We start from the raw sequence: 25,530 nt of genomic DNA on the forward strand, positions 1-25,530 counted from the left end.
ATAACCAGGTTTATTATACATAACACATTAACACTCTTAAACACCATACGCTTGCTGCTGGTCCTTCTGACAGACGTATGTTTTGCCTGTTTGGGTAGGAAAATTTTGTTACTGTCCCAAATGCAGGTAACATACAATATCTGGTTGTGACATAACATCATGCACAAGTTATGGCTGTCTTCTTAAATTTTGTCCCAAGTATATAAAGTACAACATAAACTAGATTGCGTGAGTAGCCTTCACTGTACTTGGTCATCAAGATACCATGGGCTTCATAGTTTACTGAAAGCAATATGGTGGAAAATACAGGGGCTCCGAGGCGCAGGACCACCGCCTGGAACGCCCTTCATCTCCACATCAGACAAACCACCTCCCTCCTCAGCTCACGAAGGAACTAAAGACATGGCTTTTTTAAGAACCACCTCACCAGTAAACGCTACACTCCCGCCCCCCCCCCCCAACACCTCAGCGCCTCGAGACCCAAACAGGAGAGTAGTTGCGCTTTACAAGCACTGATTGATTGATTGATTGACCTCTCCCACTAGCTTTGGCTTGGTTACTCTGTTAAGTTGCCTTTCCCTGCAGGAATAGGCATCCTATAGTAAACTGTAATTGAGAGTAAAAACTATCAGTGGCTGTTGTGGAAAGTTAATGGCATTACCTATGGGTCAAGGAGGTGCCTTCATCAAGGTAAATATTATGGCCAAGGTGCTGTACTTCTGAAAACTAGCTAGAGCCAAATAATTGTGCACTTGTCCCAACATGCACTCTGGAGGCCGAATAGGCTCAATCTGTACATTAAATATAATTAAAATTGATCATTAATAATTGATAATTAAAAAAGAGGAGAAAGGCAGCATTTTTTTTTTTTTTTTTAAACCCATAGTAAACGCATGACAACAATCGAATGGTGAGTGTAAAACTGATATATACCCATCCAGTAGTTCAGAAGTGGCATTCATATATTCAGGATACCACAGAATTTTTGAGATTGTTGTCCACCATTCAATATGATTTTGATACTTGTTGGCTGTAACGTCATTGTACACGTCCATAACCCATAATGAGGGGAATGAAGCTGTGGAATGGGCACTTTTCAACTAAGAGGCCCTACATGCCAACAACATTTTAATTTTAGAACTTCTTCATTTTTGTTTATACCACAGTTATTTTCAGTGAAAGAATGTATTTTACCTCCAGAGAGGGTTATTCCATGGGTTTTTCTGGGGCACCTAGCTATGCGCACTGGAGGAAGTAAATGGCATTTTCTTTATTTACTAATGTACTGTTGTCGTTATCAGTTTACTTTTATATGTGCACGCCACAATAGATGGGGCTTCTCTGTCAGCCATTGGAGGAGCAGCCTCCAGAAGAACATGATGCAGCGGGTATGTAGTACTATAGTCGTTTTTGGGGTAGTATCCATCACAAGTGTGAGTCGGTTTGTATAGCCAAGTCTATTTTGTAAGCTTCTTCATTTCTTGTATTGGATGCCACGGTATTTTTACCCGTTGCCGTTCAGCAGTTTCGGAATGTTGTGAGTTCACTAGGCATCATTTTCTACATACTTTTTTCAGGTGTGTCTTGAGGCGGTACACCATGGTTTCTTTTATCAGCACTTGACACTTTATTTCGCATTGACTGCATTTTGATTTTCAGCAGGGTTATAAGGTAGGGTATTCCGGTTATATATTTTTGCGAGCACTTACCAGGTATGCTCACTATGGCAGCATGTTCTTTTGGGCCCTTTTTTTGGTGTTTTCCTACATTGTGCGTGTTAATATATTTGGAATAGACAGTCGTCGTGATGTAAAACCATTACTATCTAGTTCATTTTTCTTGTGTCACAGTCTTGTACATTGAGACATGGTTTCAGATACCACACACACTGTTTTTGCATGAAGAATCATGTGTTTTCCCCTCATCATGTGGTTAAAAAAGAGCATGTTAGCTCTTTTCTGTTGATACTGTTAAGCAATACCATCAGCCTGATTTGTATGTATGTTGAATTTTCTCACAGTTCTCCTGATGAAGGGTATTTACCAAAAATGCATTAGGATTCAAATGAATTTGCTTGAAAAAAATGCCATCAAGTTTGATTTCACATTATGAAGACTTATTGTTGGATGGACTTCAGATTTAATGTAAACAACAAAGTGAATAAATGAGAACTTTTTCTGAAAGAACTGCTAAATCAAGATTATATTTGATGTACAGATTGAGCCTATTTGGCCTCCAGAGTTTGTGTTGGGACTAGTTCACAACTATTTTGCTCTAGCTAGTTTTCAGAATCGTTTGCGGGATCTGGGCAGGATCCCTTCCAACGCAGCACCTTCATTTGTTGATATTTGTTTAAATTAGATTATTTTATAGAGGATAATGTGTGCAATAGTATTGTTTTCTCAAGGTGTTATACTTGCCCCCAATGGTAGCAATCACCAGTTATACAAGGTCACCAGAGCTCTGCTTTGTGGTCCTCTGATTGGAAGTTGCAGCCTAATGGGGAACTAAACCTTTCTTCAATAGGCAGATGGGCCTGATGTAAATTTGGCATTCTACATACAAATCATTTTTTATCCTTCAGCTCCAAGAGCCCCAGTGATTTTCTAGAGACAGTAATGGAATGACTCACATTGCTAAAAAGTAGATCAGTGTTTGTTTTGCTTTTGGGGTGCGCAGTTGGAGGGCACCATTAAGTCTCTGTGAGATCTCTTAAGATGTGGTGAGCTTCTGGGGTACACTAATAAGCACCCAAGGTAGGTAACACAGAACCCATTCCACTGATAGGAACGAAGGAAAACAAAAGAAGCTGGTATGCTGGCAAATGGCCTGTATTGCTAGCTGACTAGTATTAGGTTTACATGGTTTTTCCACTTGGAGACCTAGGGATTCTGTCCACCTAAGTACCTGATATTCTATGCAGTACTATAGAAAACATGTTTTTGAGTGTTACTTGACTCCTAGAAAATGTTTCAACTTAATTCCCTCCCGAGGTTTAAAGTCAAAAATATTTTGGGCTCCCAGTTTCATCAACTGTTCTGTTGACTTTTTCATAAATCCTTAAATGTTGTGAGGGTGTTCATTGATTTACCAAATGCAGCTGAACATGGAATTCCCTCTAAAATACACAAGTATATGAAGTACGATTATCGCACCCCTATCTTGACTCACTTGATTCACATGGAAAAGAAGTAACATAAAACACACCCTGTCTCCATTTAAGTAACAGGCCAGAAAACTCATATGGATCTTGCAGTATGAAGTCAAGAGGAATGTAATGCCTTGGTTATCTCCATAGGTGAAGAGAACATGTACCATTCTAACAAGCACTCTATGGGGGTCATTCCTACCCTGGCGGTCCGAGACCGCCAGGGTAGGGGACGGAGGAAGCACCGCCAACAGGCTGGCGGTGCTTCTGGGGCTATTCTGACCACGGCGGTAAAGCCGCGGTCAGAAAAGGGAAGCCGGCGGTTTCCCGCCGGCTTCCCGCTGCCCCTGTGAATCCTCCACGGCGGCGCTGCAAGCAGCGCCGCCATGGGGATTCGGACCCCCTTCCCGCCAGCCTGGTTCTGGCGGTTTTCACCGCCAGAACCTGGCTGGTGGGAACGGGTGTCGTGGGGCCCCTGGGGGCCCCTGCAGTGCCCATGCCACTGGCATGAGCACTGCAGGGGCCCCCTAACAAGGCCCCACATTGATTTTCAGTGTCTGCTTGGCAGACACTGAAAATCGCGACGGGTGCAACTGCACCCGTCGCACACCAGCAACTCCGCCGGCTCCATTCGGAGCCAGCTTCCTCGTTGCTGGTGCTTTCCCGCTGGGCGGGCGGGCGGCCTTTTGGCGGTCGCCCGCCAGCCCAGCGGGAAAGACAGAATGACCGCCGCGGTCTTTTGACCGCGGTACGGTCTTCTGGCGGTTCCCGCCAGGCGGGCGGCGACTGCCGCCCGCCAAGGTAGGAATGACCGCCTATATCTTTGAATACACAAACTATTTAAATGTTCTCCTCAATCAGTTTTCCATTGTCCCGGTGTTTAATCAATATTCCATTTATGAAAGGTTATAAAACCTGAGCATTCTAATTTTAATTATTGACAATTGTTAGCTGCACTTTGCTAAGAACAGCTTAATCACTCTGTCCCTTCACCAGAGAGAATTAAAGCATATATTTGTTTCTAAAATTAGTCCTTCTACACGATTTAGTGTTTTCTCTTTTTTAAAGACAGCAAAACGGTATAGTTAATTGTTCCACTTACTACTACAATAAGCATTTCCCGTTGTGAAAAAAAAACATCTTTTTAATCTGAAGTAGTCCAAAGTAAATGTGTAATATAAAATTATAGAAGCCTGAGTCCTGGATTGAAAAGGCCTCCTCTTTATGTGGTTCCTCCTGCCCGTGCTCCTCCCCGAAAATATCTGATGTGTCATTTGGAGTTTGAGATGCCATTTCGAGTCGACCAGCTCTTCTGTCCTGAAGCACTTTTTTTTACCAAAAAGATTGACAGGCATTGCAGGTTTGGTCGTTGGTTGGCATAGCCAGAAGTGTTGTGTAGGATGTAGGCCCGAAAAGGGGCGCAACGGGCCCCGAAGAGTGGGCTGGTCGGTTTTGAGAGTGAAAATCGAACCGAGGTTACAGTGTAAGAAAGAAACCTGTTTGAAAACAATACAGTCGCAGAAATAAAGACTGCGAGAAAACCTGTTTAGGACTGTATCGAGCTGAGAAATCAGCGATAGGAGCACATGTCCGAGCCTGACGGCGGAGAAAACAATCGATCAAAAGACTTGATGCCCATGCGCACTGTCACCGATAGGAGGAGTCACTCAAACTTTGACTCAAAAACATTCCTCAAAGAAAAACAAGTTGTACCACTCCGACCCAAACAGTAGAGGGCAAGCTTATGCACAGTATCTGAATCATCGGCACTACATGCCACCAACAGATGTCTACTGGTAAGTAATATTTTCCACACATATGTATAAATAAGTGTGTGTGTGTGCAGAGTGTAATATGCTATTGATCGATATTGTTGAGTGTGAGGAGCGGGTCATCACACACAAGGCAAAGCTCCTCTCTCAATAGTAGTAGTAATAAATAGCACATCTGTGTATATGGTTTATGCCTTGACATTTTTCACATTTGAGATATCATGACTATTTAGAGAGTTGTTTCCATGTGTAAAGAAGTCCATTTGTGCTTTTTAAGGCAGTAAAAAGTGTTTTTCTCATGCCATTTTGTTGTACATCAGGGGAAATGGAAAATGCCATAATTACCTGAGAAAAAAGCAGCTTTTACATGGAAATGACAGCCTTGTCCAAATTCTGTGTCAGACATTCATGAAGCACGTGGTGTTTGCAAGCACATATCACCTACAGATTTTGTGAAGTCTTCAGACTTCACCTATGTACCACAGATTGTCACCGCTATATTGTTGTTACGATCACTGTACATTTACTGGTGGTCAATAGAAAATTGTTGAGATCAACTTAAACTCTAAACATTCTTAATACGGTTTGTTGGGCACCCAACAAAACTTTTCAAGACTATTTAAATTTATGGGCTATATAGGGCATCTGGCTGTATTGTGGCTGCATGTGCAGAGCCTGTTAATCTTATTGCTCAAATATTCTATGTTAAACACTAAACTTCAGTGAAGTTGTTCAGTTAAGATAACATACCATCTGGCTCAACATAACAGACCTACAGTCACACTTCAGTGTCATGGGTCAGAGATTTAGGCTTTGTTAGGGTGGAGGTAATGTCAGTTACCAAAACTGGTCCGTTTCATTGGTTATTACAATGTAGGTTTATCTGAAATGTAGCTTTCCTTACTGTCACTTTTTAAAAGGGAATATTTGTGTGTGTACACACACACAGAGCTTCTCTCATCTTTCGGTTAGATTTGCCCTTTTGTCTTGTGGAAACACAGATGGACCTGTACGCTACACCAGTGGTTCCCAACATGTGGTTTCGGGACCCCTTGGGGGGTCTGCGGAGCCTCCTCAGGATGTCCGCGACTGCTTAGAATATTAGGTAATCTTAACAGATATGATCCCCAGCTTTCACTAATAATTCAGTGGGGGGGTCCTCTGGTTCCAGTAATGATTCACTGGGGCTCCCCAGGTTACTGTAATGATAAAGCAGGGGTCCACAGATGTCAAACGTTTGGGAACCACTGCTTTATACATTTAATAATGTTCTCAGATTTGATTTACTGGAGCCAGATAAGAAAAGTCGAAATTGATTATTTAAGGTTTTCTTCTGAGTAGATTTCTAATTGTGAGGGCTGTGGCAGGGAATCACATGAATACTAATGGGAATATACAACAGTGTTAAATTTCTAGCTTTACTCCAATATGCCAAATTTAATTATGCAAAAGTTTTACAAGATGGAAAATTCTGCAAGAGTAAATGAGGTAGAAATGAGCTTTATCACAAGTACCATGTGTTTTGAGATACAGAAAAATTTGTCCTTTTACAAACAAAATTTTGAAGTTACTCCCTCACTGCCTCAAAGAATGGGATCGGACCTGGGTAATGGATTTAAATACCCACTGCCATATGCAGGGCCAACCCCAACCCAAAAACAATAAAATTGCGCTCCTAATTTGTGTATTTAATCTTTTCATTTTTATATTATATATGTTGATATGAGTGTGTGTATGTATATATATATATATATATATATATATATATATATATATGTATAAATTAATATGTATATATCATATGTCAATAAACATATATATTTGTAATGTTAAGAATTTGTGTTATTTTGTAACCGTTATAAATAAAGGTTTAAATTAAATTTAATGAATTTATTAGTAAATCATTTATATTTTTAAATGACGTAACAATAAAAATTTAGTGGAATTTGTAATAAAAAATAAGAATAACAATTTCTTTGTAAGTCATTTCTAATATTTTTAAAACATTTTATTAAATATATGGGTGTAAGGTTTCAGGGACAAGTAGTGTTTAGCAGGTAGTAAGGAGTTTTTAGGGTTATGCGTTGCATAGAGTTTAGGGGTAGGAAGGGGTTTCTTAGGGTTTAGGGATTGGTAGTATTTAGGGATAGTAAGGGGTTGTTAGGGTTCTGTGCCTAGGGTTTAGGAGTAGGAAGGGGTTTCTTCGGGTTCAGGATGAGTATTGTTTAGGGGTATTATGAAGTTGTTAGGGGTCAGGAATAAGAATGGGTTTGGCGTAGTAAGGGGTTAAGGGTCAGATATGGGTAGCATTTAGGAGTCGTAAAGAGTTTTTAAGTTTCTGCTTTAACACATTCCTAAGTGCCCTGTGTGAGACGGAAATAACACTAGTTGTGAATCTCTGACTCAGAATGTGAAATTTACTATCACAAATATTTTTGTGTGTCAAACCATTGTGAATCAGGCTCCTAATGTATTTAATGGTTGCTATTCTGGTCCTGCAGTTTACTGACACTGAGCCGACCTACCCCAGAATTTCCCCTTCAGTTTCTATCCCTGTTGCCATAACCTTTTCATGAATCCACTGAACTAATTGCTGTCGACATTCAAATTGCTTGAAATAATTAATTACTGCTTGGAATCTTGGGTAAAATAGGATGTGCAACATATATTCAGTCAAAGAACATGCACAACATACTGAATTGCAGGTTTGGATTGGACGGACCTTAATAAAATCAACAGCTGGGATATATTTAGAGAGAAGATGGATCAAGATGAGAGGTTGTATTTTCCTAGGCTTCATCATTTGCCAATTACCCCTCAGTTGAAGTGTTAGACAGTTAATGAAGCAGGTAGATGATGATGTAGGTTGATTATGTTCATACATTCACCTTCTTCTTGTTTAGTTCCCTAAGCAGTTGGCTCGAATCTCCTTTAGAGAGTAATCTATTATTGCATCAAACAAAATAATGCCAAGACTGACTCCTCTACGACTTGACAAGGTCAGGATTTCATTACCTTGTTAGTCCAGCCTAGAAATGGTTGCGAGAGATGAAGCACCGTCGGCTCACTTTCCCAGCGTTTTGCACTTAATTTTCGCTCAGAATGCAGTCAGGTTTAATTTGCAAACTGAGGTCCTTTGGCAAATTAGCAATTAAAACAAGTTCGGGGAAATATGTATATGTCATTAGTTTTCCTTAAAATTAATAGCAAGAGAGAGGTCAGTCAGCAAATTTCCACTTGATTGCAGCTCTGCTGTTGAGATTTGGCACCGAGTTGGAACAGCCACAGTTGCTAAAGACTGCTGTCTTTCTTGAGGAGCTGTATTATATTTAGTTTACCTTATTGCTATTACAGATATTACCAGCTTCTCACCTTGAAATAGAATTACTGTTTCTACAAAATATTCTAGTGACATCTTGCACCCCTGCATATGGATGATGATGGGGTCATTCGAATGCAGTGTTTAATTATTAGATCACCTCTATACGCATCCTCTAATTAGAACCCTTACAACACAGTTTTATCTGGTAATTAGCCTAGGTTGGCTGCTTCATCTGTAGCTTATTAGTGACAGCTCAGCAGTGGGTGTGAAGCACAGTGTCATTTGTCAAGCCTGTTGGGGTGCTCTCACTATGCCACTCCCATTTCCCTACGCCACCTCAACCCTTCCCCACACCCATTCTTTGCTACATAATATAGAGAAAAGCTAAAAGAAATCAACACCATTTACATTCTTAGATTGTACATCATTGACCTTTATGAATTTATTTTGCTAATTTGTATCAGAGATGGAATATATCGTCCATTGCTCTAGCAACAAATTCAAACCCTTAGAATGCAGATGCCATATGAATTGCACATGTCTACATGCGATCAATTTTTAGGACTGGCTTTGGCAGTAACCTTTTGTTTTATAGATAGATAGATCTATAGATAGTTAGTGTAAAATAAGCTTTCAGTAAGCCCAGTTTACCCACTGCTGTGTTGCAATGTCATTCATATTTTTCTTGGGTTCAATACGGCATTGAGCACATGGTCAGCCCACTTCACCCACTGGCTTGCTTGACTGTGAATGATGGCATTTCACAGTGTGCGCATCAGCACAATGAAAAGCCTCCTTTAGTGCCAGGAGCACTGTTACAATGTGTGTTTTACATAAAAATATATGTATAGGTTTAGTCTTTTAGCTGGTGTTTGTTTTCATAGAGGACATGCCTTTCTACAAAAAACATTCACTGACAAAATATGGTTTGGCAAAGCCAAAAAGATCAGAAACTAACTTCAGATTGGACTTGCCAATGCTTGTTGAAATATATGATCAATTGGTGTGTGGTTAATGCAGATTTCCTTTGATATGCTGTAGATCAGCAGATCGATGTGCGCTTGCCTGTTATTAACCCTGCAGTGTCATGGTTAGTGTGTTAATGAGGAAAATCATAAGGTAGGAACTTGATCTTTGGCAAATGTCCATATAAATGTAATCCATCGATGGATAGTGTATTTTAATTGAAGAAGCAGGCATGTGTGTGGTCAGATTAGTGTGCCATGAAAATATATTTTGAATGCTTGTCGTCTTATTGGCATTTGTATAGCGCCTGTAAGTCACCGGTATCACATCCTAGCATTGTCAGCTGCTCTTCCACATGATTCTGAGTGTCCCGTTACCCACAGGAGTCCCTACCATCATATGATGGTCTGTTTCAGCTACTGTGCTCTTGTCCATCTCTATGATTTAGTGTAACACGCCTGGATGAGTGAATGGTTTGTATGGAAAATGAGCTTCTGAGGTTTCTTTGGATAACTGGGTCATTGTGCGTGTAAAAATGGGTCCTGCGGACCTTTTCAAATGCTTATATGTCTGCTAAGCCGGTCGAAGGCCTGAAGGTTAGCGTTTAGAGACAGATGTTATTGCTATGTTATTTAAGTAGCTATGTTGAAAGATGTGCAGTGTGTACTTGGTGTTTGCAGTGCAGATCGTACCTTGGTAGTTAGTGTTGTTGATGTATTTGCAGTATTTCGGTGACATCTCAAAACACATGATGCAGAAAGCATAAACGGTCTAACCATTTATGTTGTAAGCCTCCATTGTTTGTGTTAATTTGCAGCTAATCATGATGGATACAGCCTGAAAATGTTCATTGTTTATCTGTCCCGTGTTAGATTTATATGCTGTGTTCCGTGCAGTGCCTTCTTTTTTTTGTTTGTGTGTAGGGAGTCTTTGTGCTAAAACTACAGGTTCACTATGTTAGACAACTATATTACAGTCAGACGTATAGATCTGTGAGCTGTTCTGGATGTTTGTAAGTTGGCTTACATCATGTTTATTTTGAAAGTTTGGGTGTGGCACACGTGATTTCTAGTTCTGCAGTGCGTACCTTAATAGACAACTCAATAGAACGCTTCCTTGAATATATACGAAGTGAACTGTTACCTCTTTTTTTGCTGTGTGCCTAGGTGAGAAAGTGTTGTTGGAAGCCCTTTGATAAACAAGTGTGACACATCTAATATTTTCCCTCTACAGGGAGTGCAGAATTATTAGGCAAGTTGTATTTTTGAGGATTAATTTTATTATTGAACAACAACCATGTTCTCAATGAACCCAAAAAACTCATTAATATCAAAGCTGAATATTTTTGGAAGTAGTTTTTAGTTTGTTTTTAGTTTTAGCTATGTTAGGGGGATATCTGTGTGTGCAGGTGACTATTACTGTGCATAATTATTAGGCAACTTAACAAAAAAAAATATATACCCATTTCAATTATTTATTATTACCAGTGAAACCAATATAACATCTCAACATTCACAAATATACATTTCTGACATTCAAAAACAAAACAAAAACAAATCAGTGACCAATATAGCCACCTTTCTTTGCAAGGACACTCAAAAGCCTGCCATCCAAGGATTCTGTCAGTGTTTTGATTTTTTCACCATCAACATTGCGTGCAGCAGCAACCACAGCCTCCCAGACACTGTTCAGAGAGGTGTACTGTTTTCCCTCCTTGTAAATCTCACATTTGATGATGGACCACAGGTTCTCAATGGGGTTCAGATCAGGTGAACAAGGAGGCCATGTCATTAGATTTCCTTCTTTTATACCCTTTCTTGCCAGCCACGCTGTGGAGTACTTGGACGCGTGTGATGGAGCATTGTCCTGCATGAAAACCATGTTTTTCTTGAAGGATGCAGACTTCTTCCTGTACCACTGCTTGAAGAAGGTGTCTTCCAGGAACTGGCAGTAGGACTGGGAGTTGAGCTTGACTCCATCCTCAACCCGAAAAGGCCCCACAAGCTCATCTTTGAAGATACCAGCCCAAACCAGTACTCCACCTCCACCTTGCTGGCGTCTGAGTCGGACTGGAGCTCTCTGCCCTTTACCAATCCAGCCACAGGCCCATCCATCTGGCCCATCAAGACTCACTCTCATTTCATCAGTCCATAAAACCTTAGAAAAATCAGTCTTGAGATATTTCTTGGCCCAGTCTTGACGTTTCAGCTTGTGTGTCTTGTTCAGTGGTGGTCGTCTTTCAGCCTTTCTTACCTTGGCCATGTCTCTGAGTATTGCACACCTTGTGCTTTTGGGCACTCCAGTGATGTTGCAGCTCTGAAATATGGCCAAACTGGTGGCAAGTGGCATCGTGGCAGCTGCACGCTTGACTTTTCTCAGTTCATGGGCAGTTATTTTGCGCCTTGGTTTTTCCACACGCTTCTTGCGACCCTGTTGACTATTTTGAATGAAACGCTTGATTGTTCGATGATCACGCTTCAGAAGCTTTGCAATTTTAAGAGTGCTGCATCCCTCTGCAAGATATCTCACTATTTTTGACTTTTATGAGCCTGTCAAGTCCTTCTTTTGACCCATTTTGCCAAAGGAAAGGAAGTTGCCTAATAATTATGCACACCTGATATAGGGTGTCTATGTCATTAGACCACACCCCTTCTCATTACAGAGATGCACATCACCTAATATGCTTAATTGGTAGTAGGCTTTCGAGCCTATACAGCTTGGAGTAAGACAACATGCATAAAGAGGATGATGTGGTCAAAATACTCATTTGCCTAATAATTCTGCACTCCCTGTAGTGTTCTTTTGGAGATTTGATCTGAAAATGTAAGTGTGTGTAGTAGATGCTTAGGTATATTGAAAGAAGGCGCATGCTTTTAGATGAAACACTGACCACTTTTGTACTAAGAGAGTGTCTTCAATGCGCAAGCTGAAAAAACAGCTAATTCTAAGATGAAAGAAGACATGCCTGCCATGGTAGTGCAGTCTTCATACAGTGCTTTCCAAGTGCAGGAAGAGGAGCCCATACACCCCATACTATGTTTCAATCCCTCCATCGCAGCCATAGCTTTTGAAAAAGAACTTTGTGACGAATCAGACAACTATGTACATGAGCAGCACTCCTGGTGCCCAGCTTAAGCCTGAAAGGATTACCAGAGCAACTCCTATGCAGGTGAAAGTAGAAAAGTGCCAAGCACACCTTCTGACTTGCTAGCATCACATTGTTTGGATTATAGCTGAATGAAAGACAGCAGAAGAATTATACATCCAGACCCGGTGGCTAGCAAGAGTAGCCTGTGAAATCTCTCAACAGTGATTTGGGGCAGAGACCACTATACAACTATGCCCGGTAGTGATCCTTCTCATTTCTGTGCCTAATTAAAGAAAGTCCTAAACTGACATGATAACCACACACATGCGCATGTGAATACCTAATACACCACTCCAGCCTGCCTGAAAAGCTGGCCACAATATCTCCAGGAGAGAGCGAAAGGAAGCTCCTGATTTACTGAATTGCGAGCCATGGGCTGTGGAGGTCTGGACCTAGATAAAGGGAGGGTGTGTTGAACTCAGACTCCATCCAGTTTCATGAGCTCTCTGTACCTGAAAGAGCCAGGTTGCCAGGTGCTGATTTCCCCACTGCTTTGTTCACTTACTTGTCATGAGTGAGACATTCTGCGTGCCACACCAGCTTTCATGTGCAAATTGGACCTTATTCCCCTGGCACAAGTGTGGTTCCCTTGCCCATTTATGTATTCTCAGCAGTATTAGTCCTAAGATAAAAGGGGTCCGGAAACCGAGGATAGACGTTTAACGTCCTCAGCCAGATTTCTCTGCTGTCTAGTACTGAGCCTTGACTCAGGATCTCTGAGCCTATTTCCTGGAACCAGGAACAACGCCTTATCTATACTACTGTCAGTGTGGTCTTCCACAGTTGGGCATGCTCATGTTTATCCCAGAGCCAAGCCTTAAATCTGCTATAGCCTCTCGACCAGTGCAAATGCCGGGAAACAGTCTTTAATAACAAAGGCCGAACCACGCTCTGCTGTTAGATAACAGCTGTAATAGCGAATGCGACTTTACCACGCATTCCTTTACCACGCATGTCGTTACAGCAACATGCCTTAGGGAAAGCAGCATTAGACTTTAAAGTCCAACACTTTCCCTACTGTAGCACAGACTGGAGCCGGAGTAGTAAATTATACTGCACCAAATTCCAGCTCTTTCCCTAAGGCATGCCATTGAAACCATATGCGTGGTAAAGGAATGCATGCTTAAGACACATTCGTTGTAAAAAATGCAAAGTAACAGCATCCATTATTCCAACATACAACCCAAATACCTGATACATCACCAGGACCTTCAATGACAAAAATGAGAGACTCGCATCTTAGATTTTTCAGAGTGTTCTCTTAGTGATTGGCAGAAAAAGGAAACATGTGACATGCTGTTTTACAGGCCACACCTCTCACAAGGAGGAAAATATGGACCATGAATAAATCTCCGTGTGTTTTTTTGGATACCAGCGTGCCTATCGCAGGAGGTACAGACTACCTCAGTGTTCAGGTTATGAAGAGGATCGGCAGGTCATATTTCCCTTAATGCGTCCCCCTTTTAGAGAACAGGGTTAGGCATCAGACCCCAGTTGGTAAAAAGATGTGATTTCTGGCCTCATGGCTACTTTGCATGTCAGACGCCCCTTGCAAAAGATAGACTCTCACAGTGAATTGTATATTGTTCTAACTTGAATGCGACTTTGATATTAAGTCATATTGCAACATTGGAATGTTGAGAGTTCTATTGACCGCAATCACTTATTTCAGGGCTACTAATGGCCAGCGTAGGCCTTTTGCATCAACATTCCCATGCTTGTCTTCCTGTTCCTCTCCTTTTAGTTTAGATCATTCTGCCCACTAGGTGGAATGTTCTAACACCCTTAAAACCCTTGTGCCTTTCCGCTGTTTAAGACTCTCCCCCTTGTTACAAGCCCTTACCTGCAGCTGGGGCTGTTGACTAGGATCCAGGATGTTGAATAACTAGTCTACCTTTTTGCATAAGGCTATAAGGCTAGATTAGAAACGTATAACAGCAGCAACACCTTTTTCCTGAGTTAGTTTCTGCAACAATAAATATTACAAGTTTACATCGCATACAACTGAGGAATAAACAAGCACAATGAAGTGCCCGTGCAAAGCATGCGACAAAGTGAATGGTCTGTTGCAAGTGGTGCATAGCGTACATCTGGTTGTTTTACAGACTGTTGCAAATATTAATAATCAGTCAATGAAATTATGCAATTCAATGAAGGCAATTTATAAAGGTCCAATATTCGATTTATGTAAGTTGTCATTGTGACTAGCGATTCTTTTAAAAGTCAAATTAAACTGCAATGCTGATAGCACGTCTAAAAAATGACAGCATAAGGAGATAGTGCATAATGCTCTTTGAGTTTTTACAGTGGTGGGTATTAGTTGATTGGTACCTGGAAACTTTATATTGGACCAGAAATATCGGTTGGTGGCTATAGTGCTGACCTTGCATCCTCAGATGTGGGTTGTAATATCTGCTTTCAGCCTTGAATACCAGGTTAGATTCTGGGCAAACCAGTTTCTTCCTATGCCTCTAATAGTAATTACGTGAAGTGTGGTGCTTAGATCTGTCCAAAGTACTTGTTTCCAGTCTGTACCTCATCAGTTCTTGATGCCTATACATTGGTCTTGGCTAGAATCCCTGCACCCACGTTTACTTGGTCAGAGCTTTCTGCTGCTCTCTGAAACTCCTTTCTGATTTTATCACATAAGCAAATATATTTATAAAAATGGGAGAGTAGGTAGGTTATTACATTTCACCTAAACCAATATAAAGCTATTCTTAGTGAGTGTCCTCTCGATCCTTTACGCCAATGTTTAGTGATTCCTTGGGCAAGCTGAACAATGCAGTGAACTGTCTGACTTAAAGAAAATATAGGTGAGCTGTTGTCCCAGCCACACAGGCTGCTGCTATTAAAGAAACTCAATCTAGAGTTATTAATTTCAGTGAGTATCAGCAGCACGTCATAGGAGATACCAGAGCACAAGCATGCCCCTCGTATATAGTGTCTTAAAGATGTTAGGTGGGAGTTCGTTCAGTTTTGGGGCCGAAGCATGGACAGATGGCTTTGTTTTCTTTTGCAAGGTGAAGGAGAGTCGGATGTACAAATAACCTCCACAGATTTCAACTTGTGCAGATTTCCAGCTTGCAGTTAGATTTGGGGCAGCAGTAAAACTTGGAGCTACAAAAACTGGACCTTTATTTTTTGATGGCTTTTTTTCAAAAGGTGCTATTGAATTTAAATATCTAAGTACTGAAATGCCAAATCATAAAAAATATATATTTTATTGTTTGTGAATTACATGGTCCACCTAGGCATCGCTAAAGTTCAATTTCGGTATTATTAGAAAAAACATGTTTATCCATAGTGTGCAGTCCCTCTTGCGATATATTTCCTTCCCTCGCTTGTTCCCTCCTTCCCTCGTGTATTGCGCCTGTAGCCACACTAGTTTATAATTACTTAAAACATTAATTCACTTTTTCTCTTCCGACAGTTGAATCTTGTATCCAGTGTCACACTTTCAAAGACAGCATCTGAGGCGTCCCCACAGAGCTTACCTCACACCCCAACCACCCCCACTGCTCCCATCACTCCAGTCACCCAGGGACCATCCGTCATTACAACTACCAGCATGCACAACGTCACTCCCATCAGAAGGCGGTACTCTGACAAGTACAACGTGCCTATCTCTTCAGGTACTCTTTGAATTTCTTCAGTGGGGGCTGGGGGAGAGTGCAAGAGGATTGGATTCTTGTTCATTAACAGCCTCTCATTTTGCAGATATTGCGCAGAACCAAGAATTCTACAAGAATGCTGAAGTGCGACCTCCGTTTACATATGCTTCCTTAATTAGGCAGGTATGTAAACCCTGTGACACCGCTTTCATAGCATTTGTTAAAGCTTGATATGCCCTACCAGTCTACAAATTCACGCCAATTCCTACACATTTAATATGAATGTAACTATGTCTAATTCTAACATCTGCATAATAATACTCTTCAAATCCGGTGGAAAATGAGGTCTTAAACCGTACTAGTGCATATTTTTGCAAACGGAATCATATATCTTAATTGCTCTTGATTAACTTTTACAATACAATGTGATTATTAAGAAATTCATTTCACACAACAGTGAAAATGAGCCTGTTTAAAGATGGCAAGTCAATTATCACAAGCTACAGTAATCTTTGATCCCTAGATTTAATCTGAGCTCTAAATAATTACTGAGCTTTAATCAGCTGTTAAAATATTTTGCATTTCCCTTTGATTCTGCTGCACGAATGACTAATAAATGAACTATTTCCGTATGGAAACAGTAACAAAAACTTAAAACAATTACACAATTCGGTCGTAGGTGTTTCAACTGAATAAAAAAATAATTATCTAAGATAATTTTAGGGACGTCTTGTTTTGGTTTAGCTCGTGAAATGGCTCCCTGTTTTTAGGATGGTATATGCTTTTCGAGTTATACTATTTTTTATTTTCATGTGATTTGTAATGTCATTGTGCAGGCAATTCTTGAATCTCCAGAAAAACAGCTAACACTAAACGAAATCTACAATTGGTTCACAAGGATGTTTGCCTACTTCAGGCGCAATGCAGCAACATGGAAGGTAAGCACCTTGACACCTGTGTGTATTCTGAAGAATTATCTGTACCGAAGGATCAGAACCTGTTCCGTATTGTGGTAGGCAGTGTAAACATTTCTGCTTGGAAATAGTAGTAAAAACCTGTACATTTCTTCTAGCTATGTAAAAAGACCGTACATTTTCTTAATTCTTCTTTGCTAATTATTAATTTTCAGTGGCATTTTAATTAGAATATCTAGGGGGTACATTGATTGCAAACTTTGGTCTCCTATTTTAACTTCCTGTTGCAGTCGTTGGTTACAATTGAAATGTTTCACAGTCCTTTCCTAACTGTTTTAAGTTACCTCATAGTTTAACAAAATATTATTTGGATCTAAGGAGGTAAGCAGTTAAAAACAATTTACTAGGGACTCAAATCATAAAGCTGCCTCACTTAGGCACAACGTGCTCCTGGAAACTAAGAAGTACATTAAGAGTAAAGTATACATACAGAACAATTATTGCAAATTGGCACCCAGTTTCTGACATGCAACATAATTGGATTACTTTTGCTGCGGCTGGACACTTTTTAATGCAAATCCACATTCCAAGTCTTTTGAGGTTAGAGAAATATAACATCACTGTGCCCAGAAGGAATCTGTATCACTAATTCCCAAGAATAGTTACTCTTCAATCTTAAAGTAACCTATGGTACTTTAGGTTATATTGATATAGCCCATATGAAGCAATTGTATGTATATGCTATTTCTGTAGTGCAAAACTAGCTAAGTATAAAGGGGGATGTTGGACCTAGTCAAAGACCAGCATAAAGTCACCAAGTATATTGTAGCTGAAACACATTCCTAGTTGTACCTTATGTTCACTCCTCATGTTAGCCTTGTAAGATATCTTTGAAATACATTCTCTGTGACATAATTCTAAAATTAACCTTTTGGCTGCCGAATAAAATTCTGTTCTACTTTTGAAGAACCATATCAACCCCAGCAAGCATGAGTCGCATTGCCTGTTGTAGTTAAACATATGATCTCAGGTGGATCCTGGATAATAGACAACTGACCATCAAGATCAATCATTAGTAACTTCAAAGCCATTGAAGAATCTAGTTTTATCTGCTCACATGTATCATATGAGTTACAAGTCACTTTTTTATTTGCCAGTCACACCTACCTCATGCCCCACCCATGATTAACTTCAAATGGAAAATTGGTTTTGGCCTACAGAGGAAGCATCCTCTTCAGTTTTTGCAAACTCCTATTCCTGATTCGCAGATTTAAAAAAACAAAAAATCATTGTAAAGAAGCAACTCTTTATGTGGTATTTGGGCCCCTTTTAGAACACATCTTTCATAGTTTTAAGTCTACTTTGATGATCGAGCATTTGAACAATAGATGCTATGTTGCATTCCTTCCACACAACATTATTGATGTTTTCTTAATGTGATAAATCGTTTAATCGTGGCAGGCCACAATTATTTTTTTATTGAAATTTAAATTTTAAGGTGAGACATCACTGTTCTTGAATGTTAAGTCATGGGACAATTTATTGAAAGGATCACTAAACTGCGCCCTGCTTCTCACCCTATTATTTGTAACCTGTATTAATTTGATTTTCTTCCGTTTTTTGAAAGCCTGTAAGTGGGTATTTCGTGATAAGTAGTTGTGTATGTGTGTACTTTGTTTGCCCATAACAACAGAACTTCACCCACTATTTTTTGATTGAGTGATGCATTTAGCAATTTTGAGTGATCAAATGCGAAAGTGCCCAAATGAAAGATATTTTAGAAATCTATTCCCTTCTCCGCATTAGTGTCTTCAGTATTGGTAAAGGCAGGTGCGCTGAAGACATGTTTCAAAAAAATCATAACCTTTTCTTTTATACTATGGCATTTTTGCCTTTCATGTGTTTCTGATATTGAAACGTTTCTATATTTTCAATATATTACATTAGTTGCAAGCATATTTGTACTGGGCCACCATAGTACACTTTATTGGAAAAAAACACTATGGGGGAACGGTTATAGCTTCGGAGGAGGGGGTGTATGGAGTGTTACACCCCCCTAATGTATTTTGCAACAAATAGTCAGGTATAGGTGCTTTCGGTGGGGTATGGTGAGGTGTCTGTCGGATTTCACCAAGAATTTTTAACACACAGACAAAAACAGACAAAATACACTCTTCCTTTTTCTGTTTGGTAAGACTTCAAAAATGTGGTTATTTCACTTAATAATGTGCTTTCTCTCACTTAGTACCCCTACCAATCCGCATTCCTCTCCCTTTTTCACTGACCCCTAAGCCCCTCTCATGCGGCCTGCTTGTCCTATAATGTATTTTAACATTATGCGCCAGTGTGAATGTTGGAAAATCTGAAGCACTCCCCCTTCCCCAATCTTACTGACCAAGCTACGCCCCGATAACAATGAGCAATGCGTCCCCATTTATTCTACAAGGAAGGGCAAGTCAGCATATCTTAATTCTTCGGATTGGATTCCGGTATTTAAATGAACTACTGCCTACGTAAGGCTCCACACACAAAATAGTCTACTCCCTCTTTTAAACGTTGTCTTATTTTTATCACCCTCTAACCCATGGTGCCTTGACCTTCCACTCTTTAATTGACTGACTGACTTTACCATACTTCAGTACACAGTTTTACAGGGCTTGGCTTTGCTGGGCCTTGTCCAGGCTCCCAATTTGTCCAGTGCCTACCAAGTCTTGTATCTCATTCATTCTACTCTGCTCTTAATGCAGCATTCAAATTTGTGGTTGGATAGATGTTTTTTGGTTACCACCACTGTTTGGAAATCATATAGCCAAAGCATGTTCAGAATCTGCTGTTCGGCTAGGTCCATCTTCTCCTGTAGAGCAATCACTGTTGAGAAGTGCATTTCAAAGACTGTAATTCTTTAATGTGTATGCAAACGTACACTACAAAGACTGAACGCCTCTATTTTGTTAATTCTAGAGTTCAGTAGTAAGGTTAAGTCCTTTTAGCATGTTTATCAAAGTGTGCCTCACTGTAAAGATCGATTACCTCTATCATGTTTAGCCAAGAGTCTTACTGTGTATCATAAGTGCTTTTATCTTGTTTATTCACGAGTCTTAAAATAAATACTGTGTGACTGTATCATATATATCCTAGAATCCCACTATGTCAGCTTTACAAACTTAGATGAAAGAGGCAATTGCATTGGTTGTCAGTGCTATAGACATCTAGTCCTTGTTGTCTCAAACCAACTCTGAGAGGTCAGGTCCTTTGGGATATTCGTGCCCCTACAACAAACCTTGTTAACTTATATGGAGAAGTACCAATGCAAAACTATTGGTGTGCAAGTGTTGCCATCATCACACCTGTCTTTTCCCTACAATTGTTTGAATTCTGCTACTCCCGCAGGGAGGATGATCTATGTCTCCCCCCGGTGTTCTCTAAATAAATAGCTGCCCTTTTACTTCAACCAACTCCTCCTTGACCCACCCCTTCTAGTCCAGCCCCTTTGCCAGGAATCCTTTACATTATGGAACTGAATTGAAAATTGTGATAATGGCCTTGAGCACTTGGTCCATTCTTAGAGCATCTTGTTTTTTCTGCGCCAGTCTGTGACTTGTGGCTGTGAAAGTGTCACTCCTCCTGTTAGCTGACATCAACCCTGATGAGAAACCAGCAGTGTGATGAGATGTAGGTTTCGTCCATAGCTATACTTCACAGATGGACTTTTGGTAGTCATAGACATGGCTATGGCATTGGCTTTGAGCTTGATTGTACCGTAAAGACAGGCTCACTGTACAGCAGACCCAGCAAGAGCTCACAGTCAAGTGCACTCAGCTTGTGACGACACTATTTGCTGGGAGGTTGGCCCTGTGTTAACTAGGTCCCATCTCTGTTTGTAATCGAAGCCTTGAATTTAAGGGGTGAACTGCCATCTAAGTTGGTGGTTTCTAATCAAGTGCAGTTAAGCATTTCATTATTGATTTTTGTTCTAAGCTCAGTTTAGTTGATTAGTGTTTCCTCAAAGTGGCGTATGACATTTAGAGTTTCCACTAACCAAACATGAGTGATATCATTTAATATCATAAAATCTTCAATTAATGACCTTTGTTCACGCGTTTTGTAATCTCTCGCTTGTGCGGATATAGGATTCTTTTCATATTCTGTAACATTCAGGTAGCAGAATGGCACTGAAATTGAAAATGTCACATGCATCCTTTAAAGTGGACTTAATGGTTCACCACAACCGATAGTTCCCTATTCTTTTGCTCTCTTGCAAATGTTAGAATATTAAAATGTGCTCTTTTGCCAGTGAATTACATTTCATTGGGCTACTTTTACATCGTTGTGTTTTGTGCGTGTGTGTGTTTGGTATGTGGGAATATATGCACCAAAAGTGTACACTTGACTATACATTTAATCGCCATTTCTATTCGCCATGGACATGTGCTGCCAATATTGCATGCAAACACTATTGAAAAGTTATCTGATGTTTATGCATATTGACTAGTTTTTTTCTTGCAGAAAGTTTTGAATATTTTCTTTTTTTATACTTGCTGCAGAATGCAGTGCGCCATAATCTTAGCCTTCACAAGTGTTTTGTGCGAGTAGAAAACGTAAAAGGGGCAGTTTGGACAGTGGATGAACTAGAATTCCAAAAACGAAGGCCACAAAAGATCAGTGGGTATGTCCACCCTGTTTGAACTTCTTAGCCTAGCATGGATCATGCTCACGTTTTACTTAACATAGAGGCTTGTGGCTGCTAGATGGTGTTAGCAAAAAGGTGGCTTCATGTCTGCAGTTGGGAAACAAGGCATCTCATCACTGTTTGTGCATCATTGCATCTCGTGTCCCTGCTTGCTTGGTGTCTGTTGCATCACATGCTCATTGCTTCTAGGCGGCAGTGCTTTTAACCCGCACAAACCATTTGCTTATTCTTATTGCATTTTATTTTCTCCCCACCTTCCTGTGTTTGGTGTCCGTTCTGTGTCCGATTCCCTTTGTTTTCATTTCCATCTTCTCTGCGGCTACGTTTGTCCCAGGGTGCCATTCGCACCAACCTTTCTCTGCATAAGTGCTTTATCAGAGTAGAGGATGAGTTTGGGTCCTTTTGGACTGTTGATGATGAAGAGTTTAAACGTGGCCGACATGTTCAACGAGGCCGTCCTCGCAAACACTGCCCTGATGAACACTTTGACGAGCTTGCTGCACAGTAAGAGCTTTTACTTGCTTTGATTTCGTTTTTTTCCTGCTGCTATGTGCTTTGCTTTTGCATGATTGGCTTTGTTTGCGCATCGCATTTACTTCAGTGTTTCACCATATCGCCATATCACCCTCTCTACAAATTGTTTTATATATGTATAAAAGTTGCATTTGAGAATATTAATAGCAGCCTCGATGCTTACTTGTTATTCTGAATGTCATCTGAAAGCTTTGCTCTGTATTTTTGGATTACAGTGTTTGTGTTGAAGTGTAAAAACCACTGCTTCCTATACTTAAAGGAAATAACTTAACTGAATTTTTCAGACCTATACACACCCTTTTTGACACATAAAATCACAGAAAAAGACAAAACAGTGGTTACATTCAGCATTTATGTAGCACTCACTACAATTGTAATTGTGCAGTGATGCTCAATGAATCCATTTATCATTGTCTAATTCAGTGGCACTTCCTTATATGACACCATTACAGACGGAAAAAGTCCAATTTGGCAGCCAAATTTGAAACTTTCACATGCTGGTTGCAGATACATCTCTGTCGCATGTATTCCACACGCTCCACTGTCACATTTCAAACTGTACAGAGTCTAAAATATATCTTTACTGACAGTGACATTGCTAACAGTTTTAGAGGTGTAGTAGAAAAAAGGTGCTCAATCTAAACGCAAGATACGTGGACATCACAATACATATTGTTTATTTTGTGTACTAAAATCTGAAACTTTTGTTTATTGCCATTTCCCCTTTTAAAATCAGTAAAGAAAATTTGATTATGTCACTGATTACATACTTGATTACTTTACTACTTTTGGACGCATCGCCCATGTGACCTGTTAATCAGTAGCTACTGTGAAGGCTCTACCAAGTCCAAGAGATATCATCATGTAAAACTGCACCACAAAGTGCACTTATTTAGTTGTCTTGGCGAGTATGTGTGGTACTGTGTGCACTAACACTACATCATAAAAAGAATTTCTCAAAACAGAAACGCTAAAATAAAGCATAGACTAATATCATATTGGTATTATTTGCGGTAACCAGCATTACACTGCTTGTACTAGCCGCCTTAGTGCTAATAGCACCAGTAATGTCAGGTAGTAAAAGTAGTTGTAGTATACTAGAAGTGCTATTTGCAGTTGAAGTAGTAATTTTAATAAAGCATCTATACTAGTAGCCCTGGTATTATTGTTCTATTATGATGTTAGTAAAAGTTATACTGCTGCGAGTAGTCCTAGTTCACGTAGTCTTACTCGTATTACAAATATTGGTACTAGAAGTGGTATTGGATCAGCCAGCAGTAGTACTGTTAGTTAAAGTACTACTGGTAGTAGTAGCACAAAAAACATTTGTATTTGAATCAGAAGTTGATCTGAGAGCAATAGTTATCAGTTGTATCATTGATAGTAATGAATGTCGTTTTACTAAGAACAAAAAAAACAACTTGAGTTTCTTTATCATATGAGAGATATTAGCATGGTGCGGCTCTCCTAAGAAAGCTCTGCACGTGCTGAGCTAGTTTGACATGTAGGCAGTTGAAGTGCACTACCTTAAATTTACTATTTATATTGCACTTGACATTGCAATCCCCTCACATGGAGGGACCCCTTAATTTGTGTTTTGTTTTACAAATTAAATGTATGCACTACAACTAAGTTAACCAACTACTGCTTCCTAAAGAACCACATAATGGACACCCTTTTGAAAGAACAAAATAAATCCATTGCTGCTGTTTGTTGTTCTTACCGTCTCCGTGAAAATGGGGCTTCTGCTGTTTAATGAATTTCCATTAACCTCGGTGTTAGACAGCTTGTAGCACTGTTAACAAATTTAGATTTTTATAAAGTGACAGTATCATCAAAATGGTCTGTTTCTAAAGAAACATCGGTCTTGGCTAAAAGAGGTTGTACTCATCATCTTTGTATCCAAGAAAAGCTAGTTACAACAATTACATGTCATTCAGAAAACGGCTCATTTACGATTCGAAGGCCCCTTAAAAGAGCATTAATATTTTATCTCCAGCCCATCATTAGAGGCAAACTGATTGCCCCAAACCCCTTTAAAGATATGTTTAGAAAAATAGTCAAGTAATCCATTACACATATAGTAAAATTGCTTGAAGCAAATAGGGGATTGATTGGCTCACTTGGCCAGAACAACAAAAGGCAGTTACATAGTTAAACAATTGTGATTTGATTAACTTTATCTCTATAGATAATAGCTCACAAAGGAGTTCTTTTCACCACATGTTGCACGTCTCTTTCAAGATTTCATGAAAAGGTAAAAACTAAGGCATTTCACTTCGTAACCTTGGTCAAATGAAGTGCAAATATGTGAGTTAGGAGACACTGTTTAAACCACTATTAACTCTCAAAATTCTAAATGGATGCATTTAAACACGAAGCACACGTTCTGACTGCTCATACTAAACCCGATCGAAGTTGCTGGAGTAGTTTTTAATACTACGTTGATAGTCTTGATAGAATACTGTTGCCTATAACACTTGTGGCCAAATCTGAGTCAGAAATGTAAGGTGTGACTTTCCACTGCCCTAATCAGCATTTATGCATTCTTACTCTACAAAAGAAGAAACCATAGACCACCCAAACATCTTGGTAAGCCTCATGAATATCTGAGGCATTGAAATACTAAACAAAAGTTTATGGACATCTGAAGATAGATAGTTCGTAAAGGTTCTCCTTACCTACATAAAACTGCCAAATTAAATGAGACAACATTTTCACAAACATAACAAATAATAGATTTTGTAGGACTGTCACAGTCTGTGTTATGGAAATTAAGGTTTTTGTAAATTAAAGGCATGAACTGCCACTAAAGTTGTAAATTCATAGCAGTAAATGTAAATGCAAATGTTGGCAAGTCAAGCTATTGGAACACTGCTTTCCTTTGTAACATTTTCAGTGCACACTCTGTCATCAAACATTTTGATTATGAAGAAGGTAACACATAAAACTCACCTTCCCTATTTCTTGTGACCACACCATTAATTTAATAAAAAGTCTATGTAGGTGGCTGTACTGGGGAACAGATACAAATTACATTACCTCACCTCATTCATACAACTTACCGAGACAGAAATGAATACTATCTGAATTATGCTGATGTGTTATTTACTGTGCGTATAAATATTGCCTCACTGTGTAGTAACTGTAGTAAATTCTACTTAATGCCTACAGAGAGGAAAGATACTGGTATGTAACCTAAAAAATACAGTTTTTATTTCAAATGTTATTTGGCATTTAGGGTACAGGATTATGGTTTGGCATCCTAGGGTTGATATTTTGGAGGCAACTAAGATTTCCAGTTTTAATGTTGTAAATTTAGATAGGTATCAACACCCACTTTTATCTAGTAGAACTTTAAGAGGCGTGGGGTTACAACTACTGAGTAAGCACTATAGATTTTATGACCCTTGACTAACTTG

The 25,530-nt window shown here is 39.7% G+C and overlaps 1 protein-coding gene across 21 annotated transcripts in view; it reads left to right on the forward strand.

Annotated features, from left to right (window-relative positions):
* Positions 1-25,530, forward strand: part of FOXP1 (forkhead box P1) — a 767,794-nt gene that overhangs the window by 720,129 nt on the left and 22,135 nt on the right. For 12 of the 21 annotated variants that reach the window (XM_069206714.1, XM_069206716.1, XM_069206710.1 and 9 more), the window contains 4 exons: positions 15,790-15,991; positions 16,077-16,153; positions 16,807-16,908; positions 21,909-22,078. In XM_069206714.1, coding sequence (XP_069062815.1) covers positions 15,790-15,991; positions 16,077-16,153; positions 16,807-16,908; positions 21,909-22,078 — 551 coding nt within the window. Of the gene's footprint in view, positions 1-15,789; positions 15,992-16,076; positions 16,154-16,806; positions 16,909-21,428; positions 21,551-21,908; positions 22,079-25,530 lie in introns of all 21 variants that reach the window. The other 9 variants (XM_069206718.1, XM_069206719.1, XM_069206713.1 and 6 more) reach the window with 1 other exon arrangement.

The sequence above is a fragment of the Pleurodeles waltl genome, chromosome 9, assembly GCF_031143425.1.
Source record: "Pleurodeles waltl isolate 20211129_DDA chromosome 9, aPleWal1.hap1.20221129, whole genome shotgun sequence".
Classification (NCBI taxonomy): domain Eukaryota; kingdom Metazoa; phylum Chordata; class Amphibia; order Caudata; family Salamandridae; genus Pleurodeles; species Pleurodeles waltl.